The sequence below is a fragment of the Salmo salar genome, chromosome ssa09 (genome assembly GCF_905237065.1).
Source record: "Salmo salar chromosome ssa09, Ssal_v3.1, whole genome shotgun sequence".
Taxonomy (NCBI): domain Eukaryota; kingdom Metazoa; phylum Chordata; class Actinopteri; order Salmoniformes; family Salmonidae; genus Salmo; species Salmo salar.
Genome location: NC_059450.1, coordinates 18,789,883 through 18,817,705, shown reverse-complemented (window position 1 = coordinate 18,817,705; position 27,823 = coordinate 18,789,883). Strand labels below are relative to the sequence as shown.

Below are 27,823 nucleotides of genomic sequence, written 5' to 3'. Positions count from 1 at the left end.
GTATTGATCTATATTGTCCCCTGTGTCTGCCCCTACAGAGAATACTAAAGAGAGCTACAGACAGGTCAACGGCTCCCTGTCAGACAGCCAGGCCAGGTCAATCTACTCGCACCACAGGGAGCCCAGCTACTTTGAGATCCCCACCAAGGAGTTCCAGCAGCGGGAGCTCCTGGAGGTTCCCACTAAGGACACTGACCCCCCTACTGTCCCTGTTCTCCCCCCAGCCCCCACCTCCACACCCCCTGTGGTGCAGAGCCACGCCTCCTTCACCATCGAGTTTGATGAATGCATGCCGGGCAAAATCAAGATCAAAGACCATGTGACCAAGTTCTCCTTCCACCAGCAACGCAAGCTCCTGAGTAAGGAGGCAGTCACCGCACCCACTGAGGTGATGTCAGCAGAGAGCAAGGTGGCTGATTGGCTGGACCAAAGCGACGTGCGCATGATGCAGAGGTGGTCTCAGACAGAGGACATTTTCAACACCAACAGTGACCTGCCCATCTACAACAAGGCTTCCACAGGTGAGTGACTCAATGATTTATACACTGAATCCACTGTTACTATCCACTGTTACTGTCAGAGCTTTCAAGCTAACATGTTTCTGTATTTATTGTCAGGCCATCACCATGAGGATGGGAATCGGGGCAACTCTGAGGATTCTGTTGTGAACGGGAAGCAGGTTATCCAGTCAAAGCCACCGATGGGGCCTCTCTCAACCCATCTGTGGCCCCCTAGACCCTTCACACACCCTGACTCAGAGGAGCTTCTGTCCAGCTCCCCTCCAGAGACTCACTCCCCTCCTCAGAGCCAGGGCAAAGCAGACCCCCAGCAGGCCTTCGTCATCGAGTTCTTTGATGGCAATCCACGCAAGAAGCGTTCACAGACCTTCACCAACAACACAGTCCAACCCGACAGCCCGGCCCTCAGGAACAAGCTGGAGAAGAAGTTGGGCCCCAGCAACCCCACCCAGCAGTATACCATACCCCTGAAGGGCCCGGGCTCTGGAGGCCCCCAGAAGGCCGGCTCCCTGAGGCGGCAGAAGACGGAGGATCGGATCAATACTAGCTTCTCTTCCCAATCCTCCTCCATACAGCCCAGGCCCTTTAGAAGTGTGGGTCGCAGGTCCAAACTGGCCCAGGACTTCACTGCTGAGTTCCTAAGGGAGTCCAGACAGGAGACTCAACCGAGCATGAACACAACCTGGGAGAGGAAGACTTCACCTGTGTCTCCTACCATCAGTCCACCACCAACAGAAATGGCAGAAGTGCCCATCTCCCATCATACCTCACCAAGCCCCCCTCAGCCCCTTGTCTCATATCTGACTCAGACCTCCACCGTCAACCAGCCTGTGTCCCCGAAAGCCCCTCTAATATCCCTGGTCAACCACACCCTGGAGGCCGCACGGACCCTGGAGGCCGCACGGACCCTGGAGGCCGCACGGACCCTGGAGGCCGCACGGACCCTGGAGGCCGCACGGACCCTGGAGGCCGCACGGACCCTGGAGGCCGCACGGACCCTGGAGATTGGAAGCCCCAGAAGCTTGGGGAATGAGGAGGATGATGCCTTGAGTGAAGCAGGCACTTACACCATCGAGACAGAGGTCCAGGATGAAGAGGTGGTGGAGGCACGCAGCAAGATAGACCAGGCAAGTCTCTTCGCCTTACTCTCTGTAACAGTCTTATCTCTCCAAGTTTGTTTTAATATCACACCTTGTCATGCCATGAGCTTCAGCCTGAGAACCTGCCTTGTCAAGTATCCGACAGCCATGCTATCTAACAAAAGCCACCATGGGTGTCACACAGGAGCGTAGAGGACTTGGCAGCCTCCAGCCCTGGAGCGACAGTATTCACACATCATGCTTTGTTTCTGACAGGTGTTTGGGGTTGTTGAGGGGCCAGAGCAGCCCAGCCACACTGCAGCAGCATATAAGCCTGTTAAGGCTCAGGACAGGGAGGAGCTTAGGGAGAGTAGCTCTGTGGATCTAAGGCCAGCTCCAGGGCAGGGACAGAATCAGCTGCAGGTAAACCCCCAGCCGGCCTCAGTGTGGTGACAGATTCCCAGAGCTAACGCAATCAAACAAACAATCAATCTGTCTGTCAATTAATTCATCTACTGGGTCAATAAACTGGGAAGCACAACTCTGCATGTTTTGGTCTCTTGATTCTCCATGGTTTCTCCTTATCTCCCTCGCAGATATTGTGTAGTCTCTTTTGGTTTCTGGGGGTGTTGGTGTTGTAGTTCTTTACTTCCTGCTGGGTTTGGATGTGACCAACTGGTTTTCTCTTGTGGTGTCCTTGGTTTCTATCTGAGGAATAGGAATGGCTTTGTGGAGGTTGGCATGTTGTTGCTGTCATAGGATATTTTTTAATATCTGAAAATGGCACTAACATCCCAAGCTGTAAATGTGTCTATTCCCTAATAGATTTTTCAATCGTAAATTATAATTTCTTGAACGGGATTGTGTTATTTTTCTTTGTATTGTAAGCGTTATTGTGTTTACTGACTGCTGTCGTGACATGAATAACTAGAGTGATCCTTCATGCAGGTGTCTGGTGGCTCTAAGTGGGTGTCTCGCTGGGCCAGCCTGGCAGACAGCTACACAGACTCTGGCCCCGCCTCAGGCCTCTTCGACATCCCCTCACAGATTGAGCTGTCAGGAGGAGGTAAGACACCTGATGGGAATTTGCACAAAATTTGAAATGATAATGAGTTGTAGTCCTGATTATCAACTTCATAAAAAAATGCATCCTTCTGTTTCCATTCAGTTGGTGGGAGGACCGGCTATCAGGCGATGCTCAGTTGCAACGTCAAAAGTGTGGAATCAGAAGGCCAGAGTTCCAGAACACGGCGGATTCTGCCTCAGGCACCGTTGGTGGAGAAGAATGAGACTCCAACTCCCAGCATTCTAGTCCATCAGGACACTTACTCTACCTATGATGTCAGCGAGAAGAGCTCCAGAGCCCTCTGTCCACAGGAGGGCCTCCACAACCTGTCCGTACAGGACGACCTAGACCCAGACAGCCTGAGTGATGCCAGTAAGTCAGACGACGGCTCCATCGTAGACCAGAGGACGACGCCCACACCAGATATGACAGACAAGAGTTCATCTCAGAGCAGAGAAGAGGAGAGGCCCAGACTCCCACCCAAGTCTACATCATTCTACATCGACTCTGAGGAGCGGGGATCCAGACCCAATACGCCCAGGACTGAGAGAAAACTACCACCTCCTCCTAATACACCACAGTTCTCCACAGCCACCCTGACCAAACAGCGGGGTGGACAGGACTCACAGAAGACTGTGAAGCACAACTCGTCAGCTCCCAAGCTGGACTACCAGGGTAGAGTCAGCCCTCAGCCCAAGGAGATCTCAGTGTCTCTGGTCAGGCAGGAGAGCTTCACTAAGGACCAGCCAAGTGATGCTGCACAGGTCACCAGACTGCCCCACATCTCCAGCCAGCCTGCTCTGAATGACTCAGACCCTGCTGAGGTGTTCCAGGGTATCTGCAGCCAGGACACCCACTCCTACCTCAAGGAGACTGAGGATGCTCTGGCTGCCCTGGAGGCCAAGCTCCAGGCCCAGACTGATGTAGTTCCCTGCCCCGTAGATGACGCTCTGTCTGGGGAGTCTGACATAGACTCAGCCAGCACTGCCAGCCAGCGCAGCAACCAAACTGCCCCCAAGACCAGATCCAAGAAGCCATCTATCACCTGTGGCCTTCAGAGGGAGAGGTCCTCTGCCAGCTCCTTCACCCAAGAGCCCAGTCGCCTGCCGTCAGCCCATGATCGCCTGTCAGAAAAGCAGCGGTCTCAGGGAGAAGATAGCAGCAATAAGCCTGAACCAGGCAGGAGGCTGGGGATGAGACGCAGTGTGGGCAAACATGGCTCCATGGACCTTAGCGATGACTCCCAAAGCTCCAGCTTACCCTACTGGCCTGATACTATCTCCTCAGACCAGGAGGGCTACCGGCCCACTGCACGCAAGAAGTACGCCACCCCCCTGCAGAAGGAATCTTCTAAGTCCTCCAAAGTGTCCCAGGCCCTGAGCCGCTCCAACAGCATGTATGCCCCAAGGCCTACTAGAGCCTCCATGCTTCGTCGGGCTCGCCTGGGCGAGGCATCCGACAACGAGGGCACAGAGACGGACAGGATCTCCCAGGAGGCCAGTGGGACCACCAAGGCCTCCCAGGACAGTAAGAAGCAGCTCTCCAGGCTGGACATGCTGGCTCTGCCCCGGAAGAGGACCAGCTCCTTCACCACTCCCAGTGATACAGAGTCGTCCGCACCCAGGACAGGCTTCTCCAACCGCAGCACAGAGTCCAACAGCGGCTCTGGGCGTAAGGCCTCCGTCGCCGGACCCAGCTCTAAGCCTGTGCTAGGCAGGGCCTCTGGAGCTCCCTGCAAACCCATCACCCGCGGCCGCTCCAGCAGTGCCAAATACACCAGCAGCACAGCCAGTGAGTTACACACACAGTCTACTCTTTGTAATGTTATATCATATTTTGCAGTCTTTTGACAAAGTGGTCATTACAGGTAAAAAAAAAAATCTTTCTTAAGTGTTTAAATATGTCCCAGACAATCTTGAAATGTTACAGAAATGTAATGAAACATAAAAATGTCAACTTCTGGATTGGAAGCATCACAATGTAGGTTTGCGTAAAGGAGACCTGTCCTATTAGTGATCTGGATGAATTGGTTTAAGTGAGTTTGAGACAATTAGTTCAACTAACAAGTTACAAGGGGGCAAGCCTAGGTTGTGTTCTTCTGGAGATTGGTTTCATAAGCCATGGTTTAAAGGTCCCTGACCTTTGGCTTTTAACAAGGACCTTCCCTAACAACACTTATGCTGTATTGCTATTTGTAATTTAAATATAACCCCTGCAATTATTTTCTATAGGGGCAATTTCAGGGTAACAGAATTATGCTGAGATGCTGATTTTTCACCTTTTAAAATGTATGCAAAACAAAAACCAATGATTGCAAAGTTCAACAAACTATACAACTCAATGCACAATGACTTAACAATTTCCACAGAAAATTTTACAAAAACACATTTAGTGGAAGAACAGTGCAGATGCAAAGTTCGGTAACAGAATGACAGCACAAACCGCCATTCTGTTACTGTGGAGTTGTATGGTCTGCAATTATTGTTTTTTGTTTGACATAGCTTTTAAGGTGAAATCAGTCTCAGCATCACACTGTTACTGTGCAATTTCCCCTAGAATACCTGTGGTGAAGGTGGATACCATCTGCTCAATGTTCTCATAATCATTATATAACGTTCAATCATAACATGACTGTCTAGAAAATAGTTGTGAGAGTATTGTGGGTCAGATGTCGAATACCGTACATACACTATCCTTTGAGCGATAATTACATTTCTCTTTACTTTGTGACTTCTATGGTCTTCAACAGCATTACTATTTTTTACAGTAGCCATTACTATTGTCGGGTTGAGTGCTCATTTCAGGTTGTGAATGTTTTTGAATAAAAGAAAATCCTAATGAATAACATGTACAGAAAGACTTAGGTTGTCATCTTGCATCAGTACATTTACCATCTGAATGAGCACTTCTACAAAACCCTTCTGTATGGGTCTCTGGGGTGTTATGGGATATGTGGGGTTTGTAGTTTTTTTGCGGTGTCCTTTTCATGGTGTCTCTGTCTTTTCCTGCCTTCCTTCTCATCCTCCTAACCTCACAAACACCGTTCAAACCAATTCATGGCTCCAAGGCTCCAGACGACGGCAGAAAGGCTCTGACTACACCTCCACCTCGGAGGAGGAGTATGACTCTGGTAACCAGGTCACCCCTAAACACAAACGCTCCCAGACCCCCTCAGCCTCCTGCTCCCAGCCCCTCATCCCCCTGCGCCCCAAACCCCGCTCAAGAGACTCGGACCAGGAGAGTCACGAGGGAGACGCCTACCAGAACTGGTCCTCCCACAGTGCTGAGATAGCAAAGTGAGTTGAGATAGCAGGGGGACAACCAGGGCTGGGTCCAGGCATAAGCGGTCGCTTAGGGCACCAGACCCTTTTTTTGTATGTATTTTTAGGATCTCAATCGGCGTCTCAACATTGAGTTCGAAATTTGGTTTTGCATCAGCATTTTTTCTCTTATGTCAGTCATTAGCAGTCACTCAATGATGGCTAGTAATTATTTGATTGGTAAGTCAGTCTAGCAAGCTATCTAAACATGTAGTAATCATGGCCAAATACTGACCGGGCACGCAGGGACCCTGACATCCAGGGAGGCCCCATGGATTTTGTTAGTCACTCTCACTCAGATATAATTAACATGACATTTTGCCATGACTAATACATAGAATTGCAGGAAATTGGCTTTAAAACTGAAAAAGAATTATCTCCACCCCGTTGACAATTTTGGGGGGAAATTACAGGAAATTAGCTGTAAAAATGCCCCCCAAAAATATCTCTGCCCCATGGCAAAATTAGAAGAACAGCATTACATTTCTTATAAAATTGCAAAAATGTCTCTCCGCCCTATGGCAAAATGTGTACAACTTCTGAAAACTTGCTTCAAAACTGCAACACTTTTTCAAGTGCCTGAGGTGTCCCTATGTTGGTCTGTTTTCCCCTTCTAGACTGAGTCAGGACCTGGCTAAAGATCTGGCCATCCTGGCCAGGGAGATCCATGACGTGGCTGGTGATACTGATCCTCAGAGCTCTTCTGGAGTGGAGGCCAACACACCTGCCTCTACCATGTCCACACAGGACGAGGTATGTTAACCACACTGCCTGGTCACACACTTATGGGCCTGATGGAGAGCTTTTCAATTTAAATATTTTCTTTAGCACCCATTAAAGTATATCAAATCAAATCAAATTTATTTATATAGCCCTTCGTACATCAGCTGATATCTCAAAGTGCTGTACAGAAACCCAGCCTAAAACCCCAAACAGCAAGCAATGCATGTGAAAGAAGCACGGTGGCTAGGAAAAACTCCCTAGGAAAAACTCCCTAGAAAGGCCAAAAACCTAGGAAGAAACCTAGAGAGGAACCAGGCTATGAGGGGTGGCCAGTCCTCTTCTGGCTGTGCAGGGTGGATATTATAACAGAACATGGTCAAGATGTTAAAATGTTCATAAATGACCAGCATGGTCAAATAATAATAATCATAGTAGTTGTCGAGGGTGCAACAAGCACGTCCGGTGAACAGGTCAGGGTTCCATAGCCGCAGGCAGAACAGTTGAAACTGGAGCAGCAGCACGGCCAGGTGGACTGGGGACAGCAAGGAGTCATCTTACCAGGTAGTCCTGAGGCATGGTCCTAGGGCTCAGGTCCTCTGAGAGAAAGACAGAAAGAGAGAATTAGAGAGAGCATATTTAAATTCACACAGGACACCGGATAAGACAAGAGAAATACTCCAGATGTAACAGACTGACCCTAGCCCCCCGACACAAACTACTGCAGCATAAATACTGGAGGCTGAGACAGGAGGGATCAGAAGACCTGTCTATCCTTACCTGTCTACACTGGTTCATGTTACAATGGCTGGAGAAGACATACTCAACCTTTAAACCAAGAGTTTCCATTCACTCCTTGCTATCAGACAGCACAGCCATCTCCTCAGGCTGCCGATCCTTCTCAGGTGCACATTTATCAGTTCACTCTCACAACAACATTTAAATTGGTTGCTCTCACATCTGGGGCCAATGCAAAACATTCCGCTGTCATTAATGAGGTCGCATCCATGGATTAATCTTGATCGCTCTGTTTCTATATAAGTTACCTTATGATTGGCACATATCATAACCACCCTTAACTAATGTCTGGCTCCTGTTGTATTGCAGTTGGTCCATCCTATTCCTGAGGCTGGTGTGAACTACCAGAGAGCTCCCCCTGGTTCACCTGCTGCCGGGGACCCCGACCAGACCATGATGAATGAGCAGGAACACAACTCTAAGCACAGACGATGGAACCAGGAAGAGGTTAGACAATAATATTGTTCATACCGCTTCAATCCATTTTGAGAATTTACATTTTAAAAAGCAAATAATTGTCTCTTGATAAGTTGCTGTTTCGTCCAGCGGTGATCAGCCTTGTCTTTGTGGAGAGCTGACTGAATGTATTTATCTGTCATCTCTCTCCAGGTTGTTGTTGATGACCTTATGCTGAATCCAGTGTCCCAGATCTCTCTGGCTATTCGAGAAAACACAGAGCAACTAGCTGAGAAAATAAAGTAAGAATGTATACCTAGACAAGAAGCATGTGCAAAAGTTCATAATACTTCATCAGGCCATTCTCCCCACGACTCATACCAGAACCAGATGAGGAAGTTGTATTAATCCCCTCTGATATGCAGTTAGCTCTGCATGACTAAGTGAGTGATCACAGCCTGCCAGCATGGTTAATGGACTGAGAGTGAGTAGAATATGCTGTGTTGGGCAGATAGTCAATCCTTAAGGAGATATGGGACATCAGATATTCAGTTTAGCAATTCCTCATTTTATACGAGGTTGCTCTGTCTGTACTCGAGCTAGGTTTTTTTTGTGCTTTCAGGGTACTATTCCACAACAAACAGGACGTTTGGGAGGAGATTGAAGCAAAGATCAATGCTGAAAATGACATCCCCGTCCAGAAAGGCTCAAACAAGGTTGGTATTTCCTCAAGTTTCTCCAGACTTATTGGACCAGGTTTATAGGTATTTCCGATGATTTGCTGTATTGTTTATTTCCCTCGGCAGTGTAAAATGCCTATCTGTATTTCAGGAAATCACATCTATTCTCAAAGAGCTCAGAAGAGTTCAGAGACAACTTGAAGGCAAGTGCACCTTCATCACAAATCTTGAGTAAAACCTCCATGTAAACAAGCATCACTTAAAAGCTTTTTTTATTTTATTATTATAAAAAAAATGGTCATTTGCTTTTCTCCCTCAGCATTTCAGATGTGTTGATTTATGCCAAATTTGTCTGTCCCCATCCCAGTCATCAACACCATCATTGAACCCAGTGGGAACCTTGAGCCAGCCAAAACCTCTACTCCTATTTCCCCCTCCTCAGCCAGCGTAAGGCCATCCAGGGCCCCTTCGAGAGACTGGAGATCATTAGGTTCCCAGCGGGGTGAGGGTGGGGTCTCCTCTTCCAGCTCCAGGTCCAGTGAGAGTGTCAGGAGATCAGCTATGGCCTCAGAGGCAGAGAGCTATGTGGTCTGAGTTCTGGAACGCAGTGCCTCCTCTTCACAGCTGCGCCACAATCCCAGGTGTTGAGAGAGTGGATTTGAGAGGGGGAAATGGGCACTGCTAGAGAGAACTGTGGCCCCACTGCACGAAGACACTACTGCACTGTGTGTACACTACTAGAGAACTGAAATGCGTATTGAACTGCCATGGTGTGAGAAGGGGATTGTACAAGACGCACTAAAGCCATGCATTGGTTAGTTCAGCTGAGGGAAAACCCCTTTAAGGCAAGGCCATTATTGTGCCATATACAGTGCATTCGCAAAGTATTCAGACCCCTTGACCTTTTCCACATTTTGTTACGTTACAGCCTTATTCTAAAATGTATTACATAGTTTTTCCCCCTCATAAATCTACACACAATACCTCATAATAACAAAGCAAAGACATTTTTGCCAATGTATTAAAAATAAAGAACGGAAATATCATATTTACATAAGTATTCAGACCCTTTACTCAGTACTTTGTTGAAGCACCTTTGGCAGCGATTACAGCCTAGAGTTTTCTTGGGTATGATGCTACAATCTTGGCACAATTGTATTGTTCATCATTCCCTCAATCTGGACTAGTCTCCCAGTCCCTGCTGCTGAAAAACATCCCCACAGCATGATGCTGCCACCACCATGATTCACCATAGGGATGGTGCCAGGTTTCCTCTAGACGTGACCCTTTGCATTCAGGCCAAAGAGTTCAATCTTGGTTTCATCAGACCAGAGAATCTTGTTTCTCATGGCCTGAGATTCTTTAGGTGCCTTTTCGCAAACTCCAAGCAGGCTTCATGGGCCTTTTACTGAGAAGTGACTTCTGTCTGGCCACTACCATAAAGGTCTGATTGGTGGAGTGCTGCAGAGATGGTTGTCCTTCTGGAAGGTTCTCCCAACTCCACAGAGGAACTCTGGAGCTCTGTCAGAGTGATCATTGGGTTCTTGTTCACCTCCCTGACCAAGGCCCTTCTCCCCCGATTGCTCATTTTGGCCGGGCGGCTTAGTGGTTCCAAACTTCTTCCATTTAAGAATGATGGAGGCACTGTGTTCTTGGGGACCTTCAATGCTGCAGAAATGTTTCGGTACCCTTGCCCAGATCTGTGCCTCGACACAATCCTGTCTCTGAGCTCTACGGACAATTCCTTCGACCTCATGGCTTGTTTTTTTGCTCAGAATTTCACTGTCAACTGTGGGACCTTATATAGACAGGTGTGTACCTTTCCAAATCATGTCCAATCAATTGAATTTACCACAGGTGGACTCCAATCAATTTGTAGAAACATCTCAAGGATGGAAACAGGATGCACCTGAGCTCAATTTCGAGTCTCATAGCAAAGGGTCTGAATACTTATGTACGTAAGGTATTTCTGTTTATTTTTTTTTCATTTGCACAAAATTCTAAAAACCAGTTTACGCTTTGTCATTATGGGGTATTGTGTGTAGACTGATGAGGGGAAAAAATATAATTTAATACATTTTAGAATAAGGCTGTTACGTAACAATGTGGAAAAAGTCAAGGGGTCTGAATACTTATCTAAGTTGATCTCACTTTCACAAAAGCATACTTGATTATATACATTTTATTTACCTGTTTCGGTGATTTTCATTAATTGAGAAAATGTTGCTGAAATGAACTTAGAGCACAGTATATTTAAAATCCGCTTGAGTATGTTTTATTTAATTAAGTATCTCTTACTAATGCAATTAAATACGATGAAAATTAAATAATATTTTGACTTTGATGAAATGTATGAATAAGTAGAAAGGCGTTCTCCAGGATCCCTTGATAAACCAGTGACTGGGTTTATCAAAGACTTCCCCACTGTATTTTCTTTTTCTGTTGACCACTTTTTATCTCTATGGACCAGACTTGAAGAATGTATATCAAGTATTTAATTGTAATGATTTATATAGTATTAAAGCGTTTATAAGTTGGCACTTGGACACTTGCTTTGAGCTAAGAGAAGAATGTTATTTTTCTGGTCTTTTAAAAGAGACTGAAGCATTTTAGAGATGACATGTAAGAATGGGTCTAGGAGTCACTGTTTCACAAGGTATCTCACATTGCCAGTAGAAACATGTCATGATCAGATGTGTTTTGTGCCTTTTTTATTCTTTAGAGTCAAAAGTAGCAATTAGGTCTGCCTCATATCTGACATTAGAAGTTTCCTTGTTCTCAGAACTGAACGTTTGTGTGGAATGTACTGTATGGTTGGGTGGGCAGGGCAGTGGGGTTTAGTGGTGTGGTAGAACATCTAGGTTTAATCACCTGACAACAGCCAACTATATGGAGTGAGTAGTTGCATAGCTCAGCCCAGAGATTTTAAGCTTTAACACCGAATGAAACACAGGACTCATTCAGGACTTCTACCAGCTAGCGCCATTTGGAAAGTGTTTGTTAGTATTGCCGATAGGTTTGATTGTCAACCTGTCAGTTGATTGCACAGCTGTCTATACTGTGGTCAGCGATATCGCAGTGCTGTTTACTTTCTGTTCCCTTCTTGATTCCCCTTTCTCGGTTTAAATTGTGACCCGTGGCTTCAATTTTGCTCAAGTTTACCATTGAAACATCTAGTAAAGGTTTTTGTGTGTGTCCTTTCAAACTATATAAACTAGTGACCCGCAGTGTTTGGCATTATACCCTGATAAAGACTGCTTGGCTGTCGAAACATTGGTTCTAAAACTATTGCATCGGAGCTCCTAGAGTGTGCGGCTCTCAAATGCCCTCTGACAGTTTTGCTTTCTGGAGATATTTCCTCCAGTTTTATTGCTGTACACTCCTTCATTCCTTAAATAAGCACACCACACTAGCTGGTCTCCTGTTTTGTTGATGCCAGTTTATTAGGCCTATTATGTGCAGTGTCAAAAGCAAGATGCACATGCTGTTCATTGTTTTGTTATAATCTAATTATAATTGTGAGTGACAATTAGCAGAAATTCTGTGCAATTATAAATTAAATAAACATGTCTTATGTATATACATATCTAAAAGTTTGATCTGGAGATGACCTCCATCTAGTATTTTGCACTATTGTAATACCATCAGGACCATTCAACATTATATGCTGAGAAGCTACACTTTAAGCCCCCTTTTTTACTAATGGGGTTGTGTTCATTCTTTTAAAGATTGTATAAATGCTCTCCTGTCCAGAATGAGAGGAGGCTGAAAGTTCAATGAAATTAAAGGACTGCAGTCCACCACAAGTGCTTTCCTCTTTTCTAACCAATTTGTGTAGCTGTACATGAAGTAGTAACCACAATTTCCCTCAGTGCCACAAAGCCTTTTAGGATATATTGTTTCACGCCACAAAGTACAGTACTTGTTTACACCCATGAGCTCAGTTAAATCTGTCTCTGAGCTTTTGATTGCTATGGCTCTGTGCTATCCCTTGCAGTTCTTCATCAAAAGCTCCAGTCAAATTAGAAAAATCTTGGTGTAAGTCATGAGTCCCATTTTGTTAAACCTGTCCATATCCCTTCAAAGTCATCACCATGGTTTGGTTTTTTGGTTGTTTTGGCTTTTGCACCCTAAACAAAAAAGTTTCCACTTCTTTATTTTTTTATTGATGTTTTCCAGAATTAATCTATTGGAAAAGTTATCATTTAGAAAATGGGATTCCATTTTTTGTAATAAACTGATTTGTAATCAATTATGTGGTGTGCTGTCATCTTCCAAATTTTTATTACAAAGCCACTTGTTTGATATAGGCCTAATACTGTAGAACTCAACACATTTACATGTTTTACAAGTCATTGTATTTATATGTCTTGATCTGTCAGAAAGAGAAATGAAAGAAAAAACAGGAACCATGTATGTTACTGTGTACAGTAAATGTCATACGTCTTAGTTTCATATCAGTTTCTGTGGACGTAGAGGAAGAACAAATCCCTTGAAGTAGACAACACCTGCTTTACTCTGTGTAGGTCATTTTTGTATGTTAAATGCTGTTTAAATCTATGTTTAAAATTATATTGATGATCAATAACATTTTAGGTCTGAATTTCAACAGGATGCCAGGAACATCAGTGCCAGAGATGTCCTCTCCTTACAGGACTTTACATGATAGCTATGTTCCCAACCGAAGGGTAAGAGTTGCTTGTCAAGCATTTGTCAAAGTTTTTAGTAGAATCTTATTCTAACTTCTGTTCATATTTATGTTGAAATCTATTTTTTCTGTCCTCATTTTTCATAAACATCACACTTGGTTGTGTCCCCGTGCTCTCAGGGCTCAAAACGGCTTGTGTCTATAGCTGTGGTTGTGGGATGTTTGACTGCTTTGGGTGCACTGCTCTCCTTTTCAATATTGGACAAGTGCACAGAAGAAGAGCATTTCCAAAATGACAAGCTCTTCCAAGAAACAAGAACTGATCAAAATAACATTTCTGATGAGCAAAGCCGGTGAGCTTCATGTAGCAATGTAAAACAGTGCAATTTTTTTCAAGGGAATTGGATGCTTTGTTTCCAGTTTATAATCATCCCCAAAGACTAGTAATTAAGAGGTCCTGTTGTGAATTCCTCAGAATTATCCTTGTGGAGAGCATTCCCCTGTATATGAAATATGACGACAATGCAACCTTTGGGACCCCAGTGGACAAGGCCTGGAGAGATCTCCTGTCCATGGCAACCAACCAAGTCGATGTGGCTTCCTTCTACTGGACTCTTACCGGTGATGACATCAATATGAACTCTTCCACTGACTTACCTGTGAGTTCTAAAAAAGCCATTGCAGGCAAATTCATCCCTGTAAATTTGCCTGCACTTTATCTACTGTCATCATCAACAGGGAAAGGACATACTGGAGCAGCTTGGAGCTTTGCCTTCCAGAAACGTATCGGTGAGGGTTGTGACGAGTATTCCCTCTATGCTGACAAACTCCACAGATCTACAAGTTCTGAGACAGAAAGGTCTGAAAACATCCCTTTAATCAGTGTTTCCCAACCCTGGTCCTCCAGTAGCCCCTACAGTACACATTTTTATTGTAACCCTGGACACACACACCTGATTCAACATGCAAACAAAAAAAAAACGTTTTTGTACCTTTTATTTAATTAGGCAAGTCAGTTAGGAACAAATTCTTATTTACAATGACGGCCTACCGGGGAACATTGGGTTAACTGCCTTGTTCAGGGGCAGAATGACATATTTTTACCTTGTCAGCTTGGTGATTTGATCCAGCTACCTTTTGGTTACTGGCCCAATCCTCTAACTGCTAGGCTACCTGCCGCCCCAAATCATCAAACCCTCAATGAGTTGAATGAGGTGCATTTGTCCAGGGCACAATGAAAATGTGTACTGTTGGGGGAACTGGAGGACCAGGGTTGGGAAACAAATCAAATTTTATTAGTCACATGGCCAAATACAACCTTACAGTGAAATGCTTACTTACAAGCCCCTAACCAACAATGCAGTTTAAAAAATATGAAACAGAATAACAAATAAAAGTAACAAGTAGTTAAAGAGCAGCAGTAAAATAACAATAGCGAGACTATATACAGGGGGTAGCGGTACCGACTCAATGTGCGGGAGCACTGGTTAGTCGAGGTAATTGAGGTAATATGTATATGCAGGTAGAGTTAAAGTGACTATGCATAGATAAAAAACAGAGTAGCAGCAGTGTAAAAGAGGGAGGGGGGGGGGGGTAATGCAAATAGTCTGGGTAGCCATTTGATTAGATGTTCAGGAGTCTTATGGCTTGGGGGTGGAAGCAGTTTAGAAGCCTCTTGGACCTAGACTTTGGTGCTCCGGGTACCGCTTGCTGTGCGGTAGAGAGAGAACAGTATGACTAGGGTGGCTGGAGTCTTTGACAATTTTTAGGGCCTTCCTCTGACACCGCCTGGTATAGAGGTCCTGGATGGCAGGAAGCTTGGCCCCAGTGATGTACTGGGCCGTACGCACTACCCTCTGTAGTGCCTTGCGGTCGGAGGTCGAGCAGTTGTCATACCAGGCAGTGATGCAACCAGTCAGAATACTTTCGATGGTGCAGCTGTAGAACCTTTTGAGGATCTGAGGACCCATGCCAAATATTTTCAGTCTCCTGAGGGGGAATAGGTTTTGCCATGCCCTCTTCACGACTGTCTTGGTGCGCTTGGACCATGTTAGTTTGTTGGTGATGTGGACACCAAGGAACTTGAAGCTCTCAACCTGCTCCTCTACAGCCCCGTCGATGAGAATGGGGGCGTGCTTGGGCCTCCTTTTCCTGTAGTCCACAATCATCACCTTTTTTGTCTTTTTTTATTTTATTTCACCTTTATCACTTTGAAGGAGAGATTGTTGTCCTGGCACCACACGGCCAGGTCTCTGACCTCCCTATAGGCTGTCTCGTCGTTGTTGGTGATCAGGCCTACCACTGTTGTGTCATCAGACAACTTAATGGTGTTGGAGTTGTGCCTGGCCGTGCAGTCATGAGTGAACAGGGAGTACAGGAAGGGACTGAGCACGCACCCCTGAGGGGCCCTTGTGTTGAGGATCAGTGTGGCGCATGTGTTGTTACTTACCCTTACCACCTGGGGTCAGTAAGTCCAGGATCCAGTTTCAGAGGGAGGTGTTTAGTCCCAGGGTCCTTAGCTTATTGATGAGCTTTGAGGGCACTATAGTGTTGAACGCTGAGCTGTAGTTAATGAATAACATTCTCACATAGGTGTTCCTTTTGTCCAGATGGGAAAGGGCAGTGTGGAGTGCATTAGAGATTGCATCTGTGGATCTGTTAGGACGGTATGCAAATTGGAGTGGGTCTAGGGTTTCTGGGATAAGGGTGTTGTGAGCCATGACCAGCCTTTCAAGCACTTCATAGTGTTCTTGGGCACAGGGACTATGGTGGTCTGCTTAAAACATGTTGGTATTACAGCTCTCGGACAGGGAGAGGTTGAAAATGTCAGTGAAGGCACCTGCCAGTTGGTCAGTGCATGCTCTCAGTACACGTCCTGGTAATCCGTCTGGCACTGCGGCCTTGTGAATGTTGACCTGTTTAAAGGTCTTACATCGGCTGCAGAGAGCGTGATCACACAGTCGTCCGGAACAGCTGGTGCTCTCATTCATGTTTCAGTGTTATTTGCCTCGAAGCGAGCATAGAAGTAGTTTAGCTCATCTGGTAGGCTCGTGTCACTGGGCAGCTCGCGGCTGTGCTTCCCTTTGTAGTCTAATGGTTTGCAAGCCCTGCCACATCCGACGAGCATCGGAGCCGGTGTAGTACGATTCAATATTAGTCCTGTATTGATGCTTTGCCTGTTTGATGGAGGGCATAGCTGGATTCTATAAGCTTCCAGGTTATAGTCCCGCTCCTTGAAAGCGGCAGCCTTTTAGCTCAGTGCGGATGTTGCCTGTAATACATGGCTTCTGGTTGGGGTATGTACGTACGGTCCCTGTGGGGACGACGTTATCGATGCACTTGTTGATGAAGCCAATATACCTTGTATATTATCCTACTGTATTTGAATCTTTAAATGTAATTTCATTGGTTTTCTGTAGGAGTCCAAGTAAGAAAGGTGCACTTTGGGCGTTTGACTGGGGGTGTACTCCACAGCAAGTTCTGGATTGTTGATAGGAGACACATATTCCTAGGAAGTGCCAACATGGATTGGAGGGCTCTTACACAGGTAAAGGTCTAGTGATGATATAATAGACTTACCTTTGAATACTCCACTCGCTTTGCTCCTACATGTGTCATGACAGGTAACAATGCACTATCTTAGGTTAAGGAACTGGGAGTGGTGATCTACAACTGCTCTAGTCTGGCTGAAGACCTCCAAAAGATATTTGAGTCCTACTGGGTGATGGGTCATCTCAACAGCTCCATCCCAGACCCTTGGCCCTCCAAATATGACACTGCCATCAACAAAGAACATCCCCTGCTGCTGAAGGCTGATAATGTTTCAAGCAAAATCTACATTACAGTGAGTCCATTCTCTTTCACTTCCCCATTCTGTGCTTTCAGAGGGCCCAGATCATAAAACCAGTAGCATCTGAATAAAACCTGAGAGAATTAAAGAGGGTGCCCATTGTCCAACACATAACAGGTTGAATGGAGATTTCTTTCTCATCTAATGACCATCACAGTTCTACTCATCACAGACCTCTCTTTCTTCCCATGGCATGTCTGTCCTCTCTCTCCCAGGGTTCTCCTCCCTCTTTCTGCCCGACATCTCGGACTCAGGACCTGAATGCCATCCTCTCAGTGATATCAGGGGCGCAGCACTTCATTGATGTGGCAGTCATGGAGTATTTTCCCACCACGCGCTTCATACACCCTCAAAGGTGAACCTACTGTCCTACCAGGCTCATAGCATTTTTCAATACGCCCTTGAGTTTTACTTACAACTCTGCCATCTTCTTTTATTGTTAGATTCATTTAATCAACCTCTAATTTATCCTTTAGGTACTGGCCGGCCATCGATGATGCATTAAAGAGAGCTGCTTTTGAGCGGAATGTTAAGATCCGTCTGCTGGTCAGCTGTGGACGTGATTCTGATCCAGCCATGCTGCCTTTCCTTCAGTCTCTAGCCTCCCTGAATTACCCTGCCCATAACATCAGCATTCAAGTGGTAGGAAGACACATATAGCCTACAGGTATTATTATTCAACCATGTGGTTGTTTTCCTTTCTGTACTGTAATGCCAGATTGTCCTCTTTTTCAGAAACTGTCCATTGTGCCAGTAGGGAACCAGTCAGAGATTCCCTACTCCAGAGTAAACCATAATAAATACATGGTGACTGATAGAGTGGCATATATTGGTAAGTGTTAGACAGGTGTAACAACAAGGCCTACAGTAGACTTTTCAGAAAATAGTTTAATATGATGCTACTTTATTGTGAACAGACACAGTTCAACTGTATATATGAAGGCATTACATGTAATGAACAGGCTGAATTTCCGATCCTTCTGCCCCTCAGGGACGTCTAACTGGTCTGCTGACTACTTTAACACCACAGCTGGAGTGGGGCTGGTGGTTTCCCAACACACACCAAACTGGCCCTGGGGGACCCAGGCTCTGCAGGGGCAGCTCAGAGCAGTGTTTGACAGGGACTGGCACTCTCAGTTTACTGTATGTTTTGCTGACTTGGGCCATCACCCTGACTGTGCACTCTCAAAAGGATAGGTGCTTTGACTACCATCCATACACTTAGCTATAACAATGTTTACTTTAGAAAAGTAAGGCTTAGGGAAATAACAGTAAGCCTGTTCGGCTGCTTTTTCTAGCCTTGGGTTGTTTCTATAAGGGACGTTGCAACTGAACACATGATTTGTATCATTTGTTTGTTAGGCCACTTCATACCTTTTTTTCCTACTTAAAATGTACTTTGGAACGTTATATACTTCACTGTGTTACCTTTCGCAAGCTGATAAATGCAGTTTCGTTATGTACTTTATTGCTCGTTATTTTTGCAACGAAATTATGTATTATTCAAGTTAATTAATTTGAAATAAAGGCAGCAAAAGACTGAGCTCTGTCTAGTTTATTCAAGGGGTTGTGTTTTTTTCCTCTACAGTAGATGGCAGTAAAGTACATTATTCAGCGTGTACTTTGTAAGTTGAAAGGTCACGGGGCAGAGTTTCATGTTATAGTACGTGTGCTTCTGACGGGCTAGCCAGCTAGCTGAAGCTACAGACTTGCAGTGGGAATCATGGTACTACTTGAAAACGACTCGGTATGATAGAAAGCGCCATCGACTAATGTATTACATCTTAGCTAGATTCTGTCATTATTAGAAGACTGGTTTAATTTGATAAGTATTGTGCATTGGCATAGTGGAATATAAACCACGTCTGCCTGCTAGCTTGCTCTACCGCTATAGCCACTAGCTAGCATTTGCTAACTATTAGTTTAGATTGCTTCTGTGGTCAGCTTTATATAATAAGAAATACTGGACACGTTTTTAGTTAGGAGTAGCTATCAAGATAGCTAGGTAGTAGAGGGAGTTCGAAATAAATATATCTAACGTTACACACACGGATATATGTCGGCGAGTTAGGTAGCTAACGTTAGCTCATTAGCCAGCTGGCTAGTATTAACGTAACAAGCTACCAACACAGATTATGTCACTGTTAACGTTAACAAACCTAAATTACATCTGATTATTTTCCTCTAGTTTTTGACGGAGCTGACACGGCTGTTCCAGAAATGCAGGACCTCAGGCAGTGTTGCCATCACGTTAAAGAAATGTAAGTTCTCAGATCTTGTCAGCTGTTACTTTTTTGGTGGCCGAGTTTATCCTTCAGTTCTTCAAGGAAATGCTCATATTTGGCCTATATCCTCTTTTGAGCTCAACCGCAGAGGTTTACATTTACGGTGAGTTTATTTATTTATACATTTTATTTTACTTTTTGCAGTTTATTTTACAAGCAAACACGCATAGACAAAAACAAACATCTTAAAGCAGCAATATGTAACTTTTTTGGCGACCCCCACTAAATTCACATAGAAGTCTGAGTTATGGTACTAACGTTATCATTCTCATTGAACGCAAGTCTCTTAGAAACGGTAGATATGTTGTGTGTACTATTTCTTTGCTTCCCGTTAAGTTACATTTTTGCCTCTTCCTTTCAGTTTTGTACACCAGCTTCAAAACAGCTGAAAATACAATATTTTTGATTATGGAAAATATATTTCAGAGCTGTTTAGACAGTAAAATGATACTCTACACTATACTTGCTTGTTTGGTCACGCAAACTATTAGAATTTTAGCAACCATGAAATGGCGTAGCGATTCTGATAGTGCGTATTTAACATGCATACCTTTGTAGTGCTGACCCTATTGTCTATTGTTTGGCTGTTGGTCGACCTGAGATTTTTTTTTTTACTCGAGCAGTAACAAATATATATATTTTTTTTATGGCACGAGACGCCTGTCTGATTCGCGCCCATCTCAGTGAACTAATCCATTGCGGAGGCCGAGGCTAATCCATTGCGGAGGCCGAGGCTAATCCATTGCGGAGGCCGAGGCTAATCCATTGCGGAGGCCGAGGCTAATCCATTGCGGAGGCCGAGGCTAATCCATTGCGGAGGCCGAGGCTAATCCATTGCGGAGGCCGAGGCTAATCCATTGCGGAGGCCGAGGCTAATCCATTGCGGAGGCCAACAAGGTCTGTGAGGGTAAAATGCATGTCTCGCTCCAGAATGCACTCTACTGCCAATTTGTGCACGTTCATTGTTTCATAATTTAATTGTGTGAATTGGTTGCCTTGATTGTTAGTGTATCAATTCACCATTACATATCATCAGTAATAGCCTATATTTCCCGTTAATTTCTTATCTACAGTTTTTGTTTGGTTATGGTAATTTCTGTTAATACATTCAATATATTATTATTCCTGTCTTTTACCATTATCGTTGTCAGAGTGGACACGTTGTTTTCAGAGCGCACAACCTATTGCTACACTTGTGAGAAACCAGTTCTGGTTCATTACATTTACAAGTTATGTCAATTAATGTTGAGTAAGGATTCGCACTGATTACGCATAGAGGTATGGTACCTGGCCTGTGTGCAAATGTAGGCATATAAATGTGCCCATTTGGGGATCTGATAGTATTTCTGATTGGCTTAACGCACCACCACTAATGAGCTGTGGAGCTTCTTTACATTTTACATTTTAGTCATTTAGCAGACGCTCTTATCCAGAGCGACTTACAGTAGTGAATGCATACATTTCATACCACATGTTCTCAGCATTCTGATCGGTTTTATGTAATAACTTGAAAAATTAGGTGCAACTTTGCATTGAGACTTTTGATGAGTATACTAATGCAAATCCATGTTACATGTGGTTAAGTGTATGCTACCTTCCCTTTAAAGTGACAAATCGGAGTCAAAACATAATTCCTCTACGTGGAATTGCCCAAATCAGCCATCAAACAAATAGTTATGGATACAACTCCATATAGTCCCAACACAAGCTTTTGTCAATATCTAGTATACTGCCTGTTATTGTTTCAGTGAACTTTCAGGTTCCTGCAAACTAATATTTGACAGATTTTCACTTTGGGTGGTCACAAACCTGATTCTATTTGCACCTTATTCCATGTAATTATGGTGCCACTATGGAAATAACATTAATGTACCTATAGCCTAGAGAGAGCATGTCTTGATATTTATTTTTCTCGAATGACACTTGTCTATCATTTAGCTTTTTTTATGTAGCAAAGTGTCATCAGCAGACTTTTGCTTGATGTAACCTTGGCGTCAACTATGACCAACCTGATCAGAGGATTTTCCGTTAGAGCTACTGCATGGCTGGATGTTCACTGTGGAAGGGAGGCTTGACCTCTCCCAGGGAAGCTTGTTCTTCCATTTGCCTGCACTGACAATTCTCCTCTGCAGTGGAAGGTCATCAATGAGGGAGCCCAAGCTTCCATAACCATGATACAGCCTGTCAGAGTCTGGTTCCGTCCTGATGCTCTTGGCACTGCAGATCCGCCCACCATTGAGCACCCACTCCAGGTCAGCTCCTCACCCAAACTGTGGTGACCAAAGTAATGTTTTCTTCACCTCAAACAGCAAGCAAACAAAGTCTGTTTTTACATGCATTGAGAATGACAATAGTTCCTCAATGTATTTGAAAAATCTTTCCAGAGCTCACTTGCACGGGAAACTCTGAGGGCCCAGAACATTTTATAAATTGCAAGTTTGCTAGCTGAACTTCTGGCTGGACCCAAGTTGATAGTTGATACAATGTTTCAAGTACGTTGCAGAAAGGCCATGTTTAGCCAATATTTATTTTTATTAGGATATTTTCTATCCTTTTTATTTGTTGCTTTGTGTAGGCTATTTTTTACAAAGTTGGCAATATAAGTTACTTTTTGGGTTTATTTTTTATTTAGGTTTGGATAGAATTTTGATTAACCACATGACAATGATTTTTAGATACGAAGACGTTATTATAAATTAAATGAAACTGTTCCATGAAAATATGTTTAAGAAAACCATAACTGGGACACAGATCGGTAGAATTTGTAAGATAAATTGGCATTCCACATGAGAAAGGTTACCGACCCCTTCTGTAGCCTATTACCGGCATCTTCAGGAGCATAACGGCTGCGAAAGCCAGTAGGACCTGAAGGAGAATAGTCGGGGTCAGGTTAAGGTTTTTCGCTTCTGGTTATCTTGATCTCTGGCTCCCTCTTGAGTCATTTGTGGTGTATTTCATCAAAATGCATCAGACAAGTGTATATTTGATTTCATTAAAACACATAGGGTGTGTCTATATATGGAAAAATACACGGTAAAACATTTCTACCAATCAATTGGTCGAAAGAACAGACGGCTTTCGGTCACACTATTTCTTTGTTAGTCGGGGACAGTCGTAATACCTTTCCACCTAGATGAATAACATCACATATGCTCAGACCCAAATGTCCCCAACGTATCCACACCCAATGTTGTTTCTAATACTTTTAAGACTACCGCATATGACTTTAAATTGTGTTATGTTTCTGTTTGTTGCCAGATTCTTTTCAATATTTAAATAATAAAGCATTTGATTCATCCATTCTCTTAACGTTAGAGTATCATTTAACTTTCGGTATTTAAATAATAGCTTCTTCAATATGTGACACCCAATGGTTTGGACAATATTGTTGGTTCCAATAGTTCACTTTTTTTCCTCTAAAGTATCTTTTTCTGATTCAAATAGGATTCCCTCAATTTTGCTCTGATGTCCAAATTTTCACCTGAAAGCTTATGTGAAATAAAACTTTTAAGTTGCATACAGTACATTTGAAAATGTCTACATTGGTCAGTCCAAAATTGCTTTTTAATTCTGGCATGAAAATATTTCTTTACTTATACCACGTCATTTACGGTTTCTATGCCTCTAGTTTTCCATGCGAGTCAATTTATCAGTGAATTCTGAAAAGCTATCTAAGGCTTGTTCCATAGTGGTGTGTTTTTAGGGAGTAATATTGGTTCTTTGTACAATCTGTTTCATTTTCTTCCATATTATAGTGTTCTTAACTAAGAAGGTGTTAATTTTCTTAGCTCCATCCTTTGGGGATGAGCATGGATATCTTCAATATGTTCCTCTTTAAATCAAATCAAACTTTATTTGCCACATGCGCCGAATACAACAAGTGTAGACTTTACCATGAAATGCTTACTTACAAGCCTTTAACCAACAGTGCAGTTCTAGAAGAAGAAAGTATTTACCAAGTAGGATAAAATAAAAAGTAATAATAAAAAGTAACACAATAACGAGGCTATATACAGGTGGTACCAAGTCAGTGTGCAGGGGAACAGGCTAGTTGAGGTAATCTGTACATGTAGGTGGGGGTGAAGTGACTATGCGTAGGTAACAAACAAACAGCGAGTAGCAGCAGTTTACAAGAGGGGGGGGTGTCAATGTAAATTGTCCGGTGGTGATTTTTATGAATTGTTCAGCAGTCTAATGGCTTGGGGGTAGAAGCTGTTGAGGAGCCTTTTGGTCCTAGACTTGGTGCTCTGGTACTGCTTGCCGTGCGGTAGCAGAGAAAAGTCTATAACTTGGGTGACTGGAGTCTTTGACAATTTTATGGGCTTTCCTCTGACACCGCCTATTATATAGGTCCAGGATGACAGGAAGCTTTCGCACTACCCTCTGTAGCGCCTTACGGTCAGATGCCGAGCAGTTGCCATACCAGGCGGTGATGCAACCTTTAAGGGTGCTCTCGATGGTGCAGCTGTAGAACCTTTTGAGGATCTGGGGGCCCATGACAAATCTTTTCAGTCTCCTGAGGGGGAATAGGCTTTGTCATGCCCTCTTCACGACTGTCTTGGTGTGTTTGGACCATTCTTGTGAGATTTGTTTGACAGTTTGCTGTTTGATACATGGACCTAGGAAGCACTGAATTGAGTGACATAAGTTGTTATTTAAGTAAATAGAGGCGCTACTTTGTCCCAAAATATAAAATGCAATTCTATGGGGAAAGCTGTCCATCCCTGGTGCTTTTCTCAGCGCGAATGTTTTAATTGTGTAATATTTATTTTTCTGTGATCTTCCATTTTTTTTTGTGACTCTATCTTCCAGGCTGTAGGATCAGTCCAACTACAGTGAGTAATCCTGTTGACCTGTAGTTTGTTGTCACAAACTTTACAGATGATGGGAGAACAAAACCAGTCCCCAGAAAAGGCCACCCAGAGAGTTATGAACCAGCAGACAACAAGTGTCTACTCAGAGCGTCAGACGGCAAGAAGAAAATCAGCACAGTGGTAAGTAAACAACATCATGTGGCAATGAAGTGATTTATGATGGTTTGGTTGATATTTAGAATTAAAATATTTTTATTACCTAGTCAGGCAATTAGTCCATACATCTCTACTTAGTATTTAGCCAGACTAGATTCCGACTCCACGCTTGTGTACAGCTGCACTGGGGTCGGACAGACTTCATGTTTAGATTAAGACACTGCGGAACCGGTGCGAGTTTGCTTGTTTTTCAGTAAACTTCCCTTTTCGTCCTCATGCTCGGTTGCATAAGCCACAGCCATTTTGTAACGGCAGTGTCAGCCAATCAGCTCCTTTGTTGTTCAAAGCGACGTGCCATTCCATAATGGTTGCTGTGGCTACTGCTAGCTAGCATGAGGACGAAAACAGCAGTTTGCTTAAACTAGCACTTAAAAAACGTAAAAATTCTGAGCGCAATGCAATTTAACATCCCTGGGTTGAGGTGCGTTTTCCGAGCCGGATCTGCGGTGGCTTAATTTAAACAGGAAGCCTATCCGATCCCAGTGCAGCTGTAAGCAAGCGTAGGGTTGGGATCTATTCTGTCTACTTAGTAATCAGATGTTGTCCATTGCTCTTGGGTGTTCTGACATCAAATCAAAGTTTATTTGTCACGTGCGCCGAATACAACCGTTGTAGACCTTACAGGGAAATGCTTACTTACAGGCTCTAACCAATAGTGCAAAAAAGGTATTAGGTGAACAATAGGTAGGTAAAGAAATAAAACAACAGTAAAAAGACAGGCTATATATAGTAGCGAGGCTACATACAGACACCGGTTAGTCAGGCTGATTTGAGGTAGGATGTACATGTAGGTATGGTTAAAGTGACTATGCATATATGATGAACAGAGTAGCAGTAGCGTAAAAGAGGGGTTGGCGGGTGGTGGGTGGGACACAATACAGATAGCCCGGTTAGCCAATGTGTGGGAGCACTGGTTGGTCGGCCCAATTTTAGGTAGTATGTACATGAATGTATAGTTAAAGTGACTATGCATATATGATACACAGAGAGTAGCAGCAGCGTAAAAAGAGGGGATGGGGGGGCCATACAATGCAAATAGTCCGGGTAGCCATTTGATTACGTGTTCAGGAGTCTCATGGCTTGGGGGTAAAAACTGTTGAGAAGCCTTTTTGTCCTAGACTTGGCACTCCGGTACCGCTTGCCATGCGGTAGTAGAGGGAACAGTCTATGACTGTGGTGGCTGGGGTCTTTGACAATTTTTAGGGCCTTCCTCTGACACCGCCTGGTGTAGAGGTCCTGGATGGCAAGCAGCCACTGTTGTGTCGTCTGCAAACTTAATGATGGTGTTGGAGTCGTGCCTGGCCATGCAGTCGTGTGTGAACAGGGAGTACAGGAGGGGATTGAGCACACACCCCTGGGGGAGCTCCAGTGTTGAGGATCAGCGTGGCAGATGTGTTGCTACCTACCCTCACACCTGGTGGCAGCCCGTCAGGAAGTCCAGGATCCAGTTGCAGAGGGAGGTGTTTAGTCCCAGGATCCTTAGCTTAGTGATGAGCTTTGAGGGTACTATGGTGTTGAACGCTGACTTAGCTGTTGAAATAAATCCATATGATTTGCTATACCTTGCAGACAGTAGTGCTAATCAAAGTTTTCCTTTTATCTCCAGGTTAGCACCAAAGAAGTAATCAAGTTCCAGATGGTAGGTACTGACATTGGTATGGTTTTCGTAACAAATGCATCACTGGAGCACTGAATGCTCATTGTCTTGTTTGACTAGATCTATGTAATGCTAAAAATGATTTAGCAAATCATTTAAACATGTTCCTCTTGACAAACTCCTCTTGTCTGTTCTCTCTCTTTTCAACTTGTCAGGCATACTCTAACCTCCTGAGAGCACATATGGACGGCCTTAAAAAGAAAGATAAGAAAAGCAAAAACAAGAAAACCAAAGCCACCCAATGAGCAACAGACTCTTTCATAGCATACTGGGGGAACCCAGACTGGCCTGTACCACCTCCAAGGAGCTCCAACTATCATTTCTACTTCCTGCTGCTGGCTGCGGCCCACAATCTTCCACCTGGGGACTGCTTTGACATCATGCCATTGTTTACACAGCAATGTCTCATCCCTGGCCAGTGAATGGCATCGGTCTATAGGGATGAAGAGAAAGCTGAGGAGTTTAACACTCAGAGAGGACACTATAAGTGAGCTGCCTTTTTAGATCAACCCCCCCACCCCCATGTCAACATCTCTGGTCTGGATCCAAGTTACACCGAGAGCTGCATCGTTTATGTAGTCACGGAAAGGATGGAGCGCGTTGATAAAATGCCTTTCAAATCGTTTTTTCATTTGATCTACTACCCATTTAGTCAGCTCGGTTTGCATGCATCAATTTGATTACATGTTCACTAAAGTTCTGATTTACTTTCCAACTGGACCTTGTCTTAACCGTTTATGGATAGATGATTAACTATATACTATGAGTGAAGCTCATAGTTAGGGTTGGGACTGAATGTTTTTTTTGCCATTTGGAAAATGTTAGATTATTATATTTTATGGTGGAAAGTGAGATACAGAATTGTTTTTATTTTTACTTAAGAAGAAATTATTAAATGGGTGAGTTCCTTATTGGTCCAATTAGTTGTTCGTCACTCATTTGTCCACTTAATGAAGGTGGTAAATTCATAGTTGTAAGCTGTAAAGAGAGGATCCAAAAGTTAGCTGACACATTGTACTTTTGAAATGTGTACAGTTGTATTATCAATTCAAATGCAGAAAAGCTGCAGCCTCGTAATTTGTAGGATGTATTTGCCATGTGATGGAAGATTGAGTGAGGGGGAAAAGTATTTAGAAACTTCTGAATAATATAGTATATTTACTGGTAGCTGAAAGGCATATTTGATTTATGGATACAGACAGAGCCTTATACTTGATCAATTTAGTTTTTAATCAACAGGCTTGGTTTTCCTTACTGGGTGTAAACCTAACCATGATAATTATCATTAAGGATTATAATTACTTTCCAGTGAATGACACACAGCTGCAGCTTTTAACACACGTCAGATGACTGATGTCATCGTTTATCACAATGTCATTGAGGAATACAAATTGTTACTGTAAAATGAGAAATAAAGTGCATTGTTTTAATAAATAACAATCTGGCAGCGGTTTGTTGAAATAATGAATACGCTGTTTAACTTTACATTGTAGGCTGATTACACTATGCCTGATAACATGAGCTACAGTTCAAGTCGGAAGTTTACATACACCTTAGCCAAATACATTTAAACTCAGTTTTTCACAATTCCTGACATTTAATCCTAGTAAAATTTCCATGTCTTAGGTCAGTTAGGATCACCACTTTATTTTAAGAATGTGAAATGTCAGAATAACAGAATTATTTATTTAAACTTTTATTTCTTTCATCACATTCCCAGTGGGTCAGAAGTTTACATACACTCAATTAGTATTTGGTAGCATTGCCTTTAAATTG

General features: G+C 43.7%; 3 protein-coding genes across 9 annotated transcripts in view; all 3 read left to right on the top strand.

Annotated features, from left to right (window-relative positions):
* Nucleotides 1–9,673, top strand: part of LOC106610859 (centrosomal protein of 170 kDa protein B) — a 50,929-nt gene extending 41,256 nt beyond the window's left edge. For 3 of the 5 annotated variants that reach the window (XM_014210499.2, XM_045723451.1, XM_014210500.2), the window contains 12 exons: nucleotides 39–521; nucleotides 618–1,645; nucleotides 1,874–2,020; nucleotides 2,546–2,663; nucleotides 2,766–4,454; nucleotides 5,731–5,959; nucleotides 6,601–6,736; nucleotides 7,811–7,948; nucleotides 8,111–8,199; nucleotides 8,520–8,613; nucleotides 8,729–8,780; nucleotides 8,945–9,673. In XM_014210499.2, coding sequence (XP_014065974.2) covers nucleotides 39–521; nucleotides 618–1,645; nucleotides 1,874–2,020; nucleotides 2,546–2,663; nucleotides 2,766–4,454; nucleotides 5,731–5,959; nucleotides 6,601–6,736; nucleotides 7,811–7,948; nucleotides 8,111–8,199; nucleotides 8,520–8,613; nucleotides 8,729–8,780; nucleotides 8,945–9,171 — 4,430 coding nt within the window. In that variant the 3' untranslated portion in view covers nucleotides 9,172–9,673. The remainder of the gene's footprint in view (nucleotides 1–38; nucleotides 522–617; nucleotides 1,646–1,873; nucleotides 2,021–2,545; nucleotides 2,664–2,765; nucleotides 4,455–5,730; nucleotides 5,960–6,600; nucleotides 6,737–7,810; nucleotides 7,949–8,110; nucleotides 8,200–8,519; nucleotides 8,614–8,728; nucleotides 8,781–8,944) is intronic. The other 2 variants (XM_045723453.1, XM_045723452.1) reach the window with 2 other exon arrangements.
* Nucleotides 9,674–13,000: 3,327 nt separating this feature from the next.
* LOC106610861 (5'-3' exonuclease PLD4) lies at nucleotides 13,001–18,618 on the top strand. Its single transcript, XM_014210504.2, has 11 exons — nucleotides 13,001–13,099; nucleotides 13,190–13,265; nucleotides 13,406–13,578; nucleotides 13,701–13,884; nucleotides 13,964–14,084; nucleotides 16,645–16,772; nucleotides 16,869–17,069; nucleotides 17,291–17,430; nucleotides 17,552–17,717; nucleotides 17,811–17,907; nucleotides 18,067–18,618. The coding sequence occupies exons 2-11, from the start codon at nucleotides 13,191–13,193 to the stop codon at nucleotides 18,270–18,272; spliced, it is 1,491 nt and encodes a 496-aa protein (XP_014065979.1). The 5' UTR covers nucleotides 13,001–13,099; nucleotide 13,190; the 3' UTR covers nucleotides 18,273–18,618.
* Nucleotides 18,619–18,679: 61 nt separating this feature from the next.
* LOC106610862 (signal recognition particle 14 kDa protein) lies at nucleotides 18,680–27,494 on the top strand. 3 transcript variants are annotated; one of them, XM_014210505.2, is made up of 5 exons: nucleotides 18,680–18,822; nucleotides 19,264–19,336; nucleotides 24,242–24,354; nucleotides 25,997–26,029; nucleotides 26,203–27,494. In XM_014210505.2, exons 1-5 carry the CDS (start codon nucleotides 18,799–18,801, stop codon nucleotides 26,290–26,292), a joined length of 333 nt encoding a protein of 110 aa, XP_014065980.1. In that variant the 5' UTR covers nucleotides 18,680–18,798; the 3' UTR covers nucleotides 26,293–27,494. The 3 variants fall into 3 exon arrangements, with proteins under 3 accessions (XP_014065980.1, XP_014065981.1, XP_045579406.1); XM_014210506.2 differs by having other exon boundaries at nucleotides 18,723–18,801; XM_045723450.1 differs by lacking the exon at nucleotides 18,680–18,822 and having other exon boundaries at nucleotides 19,307–19,463.
* Nucleotides 27,495–27,823: the final 329 nt, after the last annotated feature.

Bases quoted from the DNA above. Each gene is read 5' to 3' on its own strand.
- LOC106610861 (XM_014210504.2), top strand. From the start codon at position 13,191: ATGCCAGGAACATCAGTGCCAGAGATGTCCTCTCCTTACAGGACTTTA. The intron at 17,070-17,290 runs GTGAGTCCATTC...TCTCTCTCCCAG, and splicing joins CAAGCAAAATCTACATTACA to GGTTCTCCTCCCTCTTTCTG. The intron at 17,431-17,551 runs GTGAACCTACTG...TTTATCCTTTAG, and splicing joins CGCTTCATACACCCTCAAAG to GTACTGGCCGGCCATCGATG.
- LOC106610862 (XM_014210505.2), top strand. From the start codon at position 18,799: ATGGTACTACTTGAAAACGACTCG. The intron at 19,337-24,241 runs GTAAGTTCTCAG...CAAACTTTACAG, and splicing joins TGCCATCACGTTAAAGAAAT to ATGATGGGAGAACAAAACCA. The intron at 24,355-25,996 runs GTAAGTAAACAA...TTTTATCTCCAG, and splicing joins AGAAGAAAATCAGCACAGTG to GTTAGCACCAAAGAAGTAAT.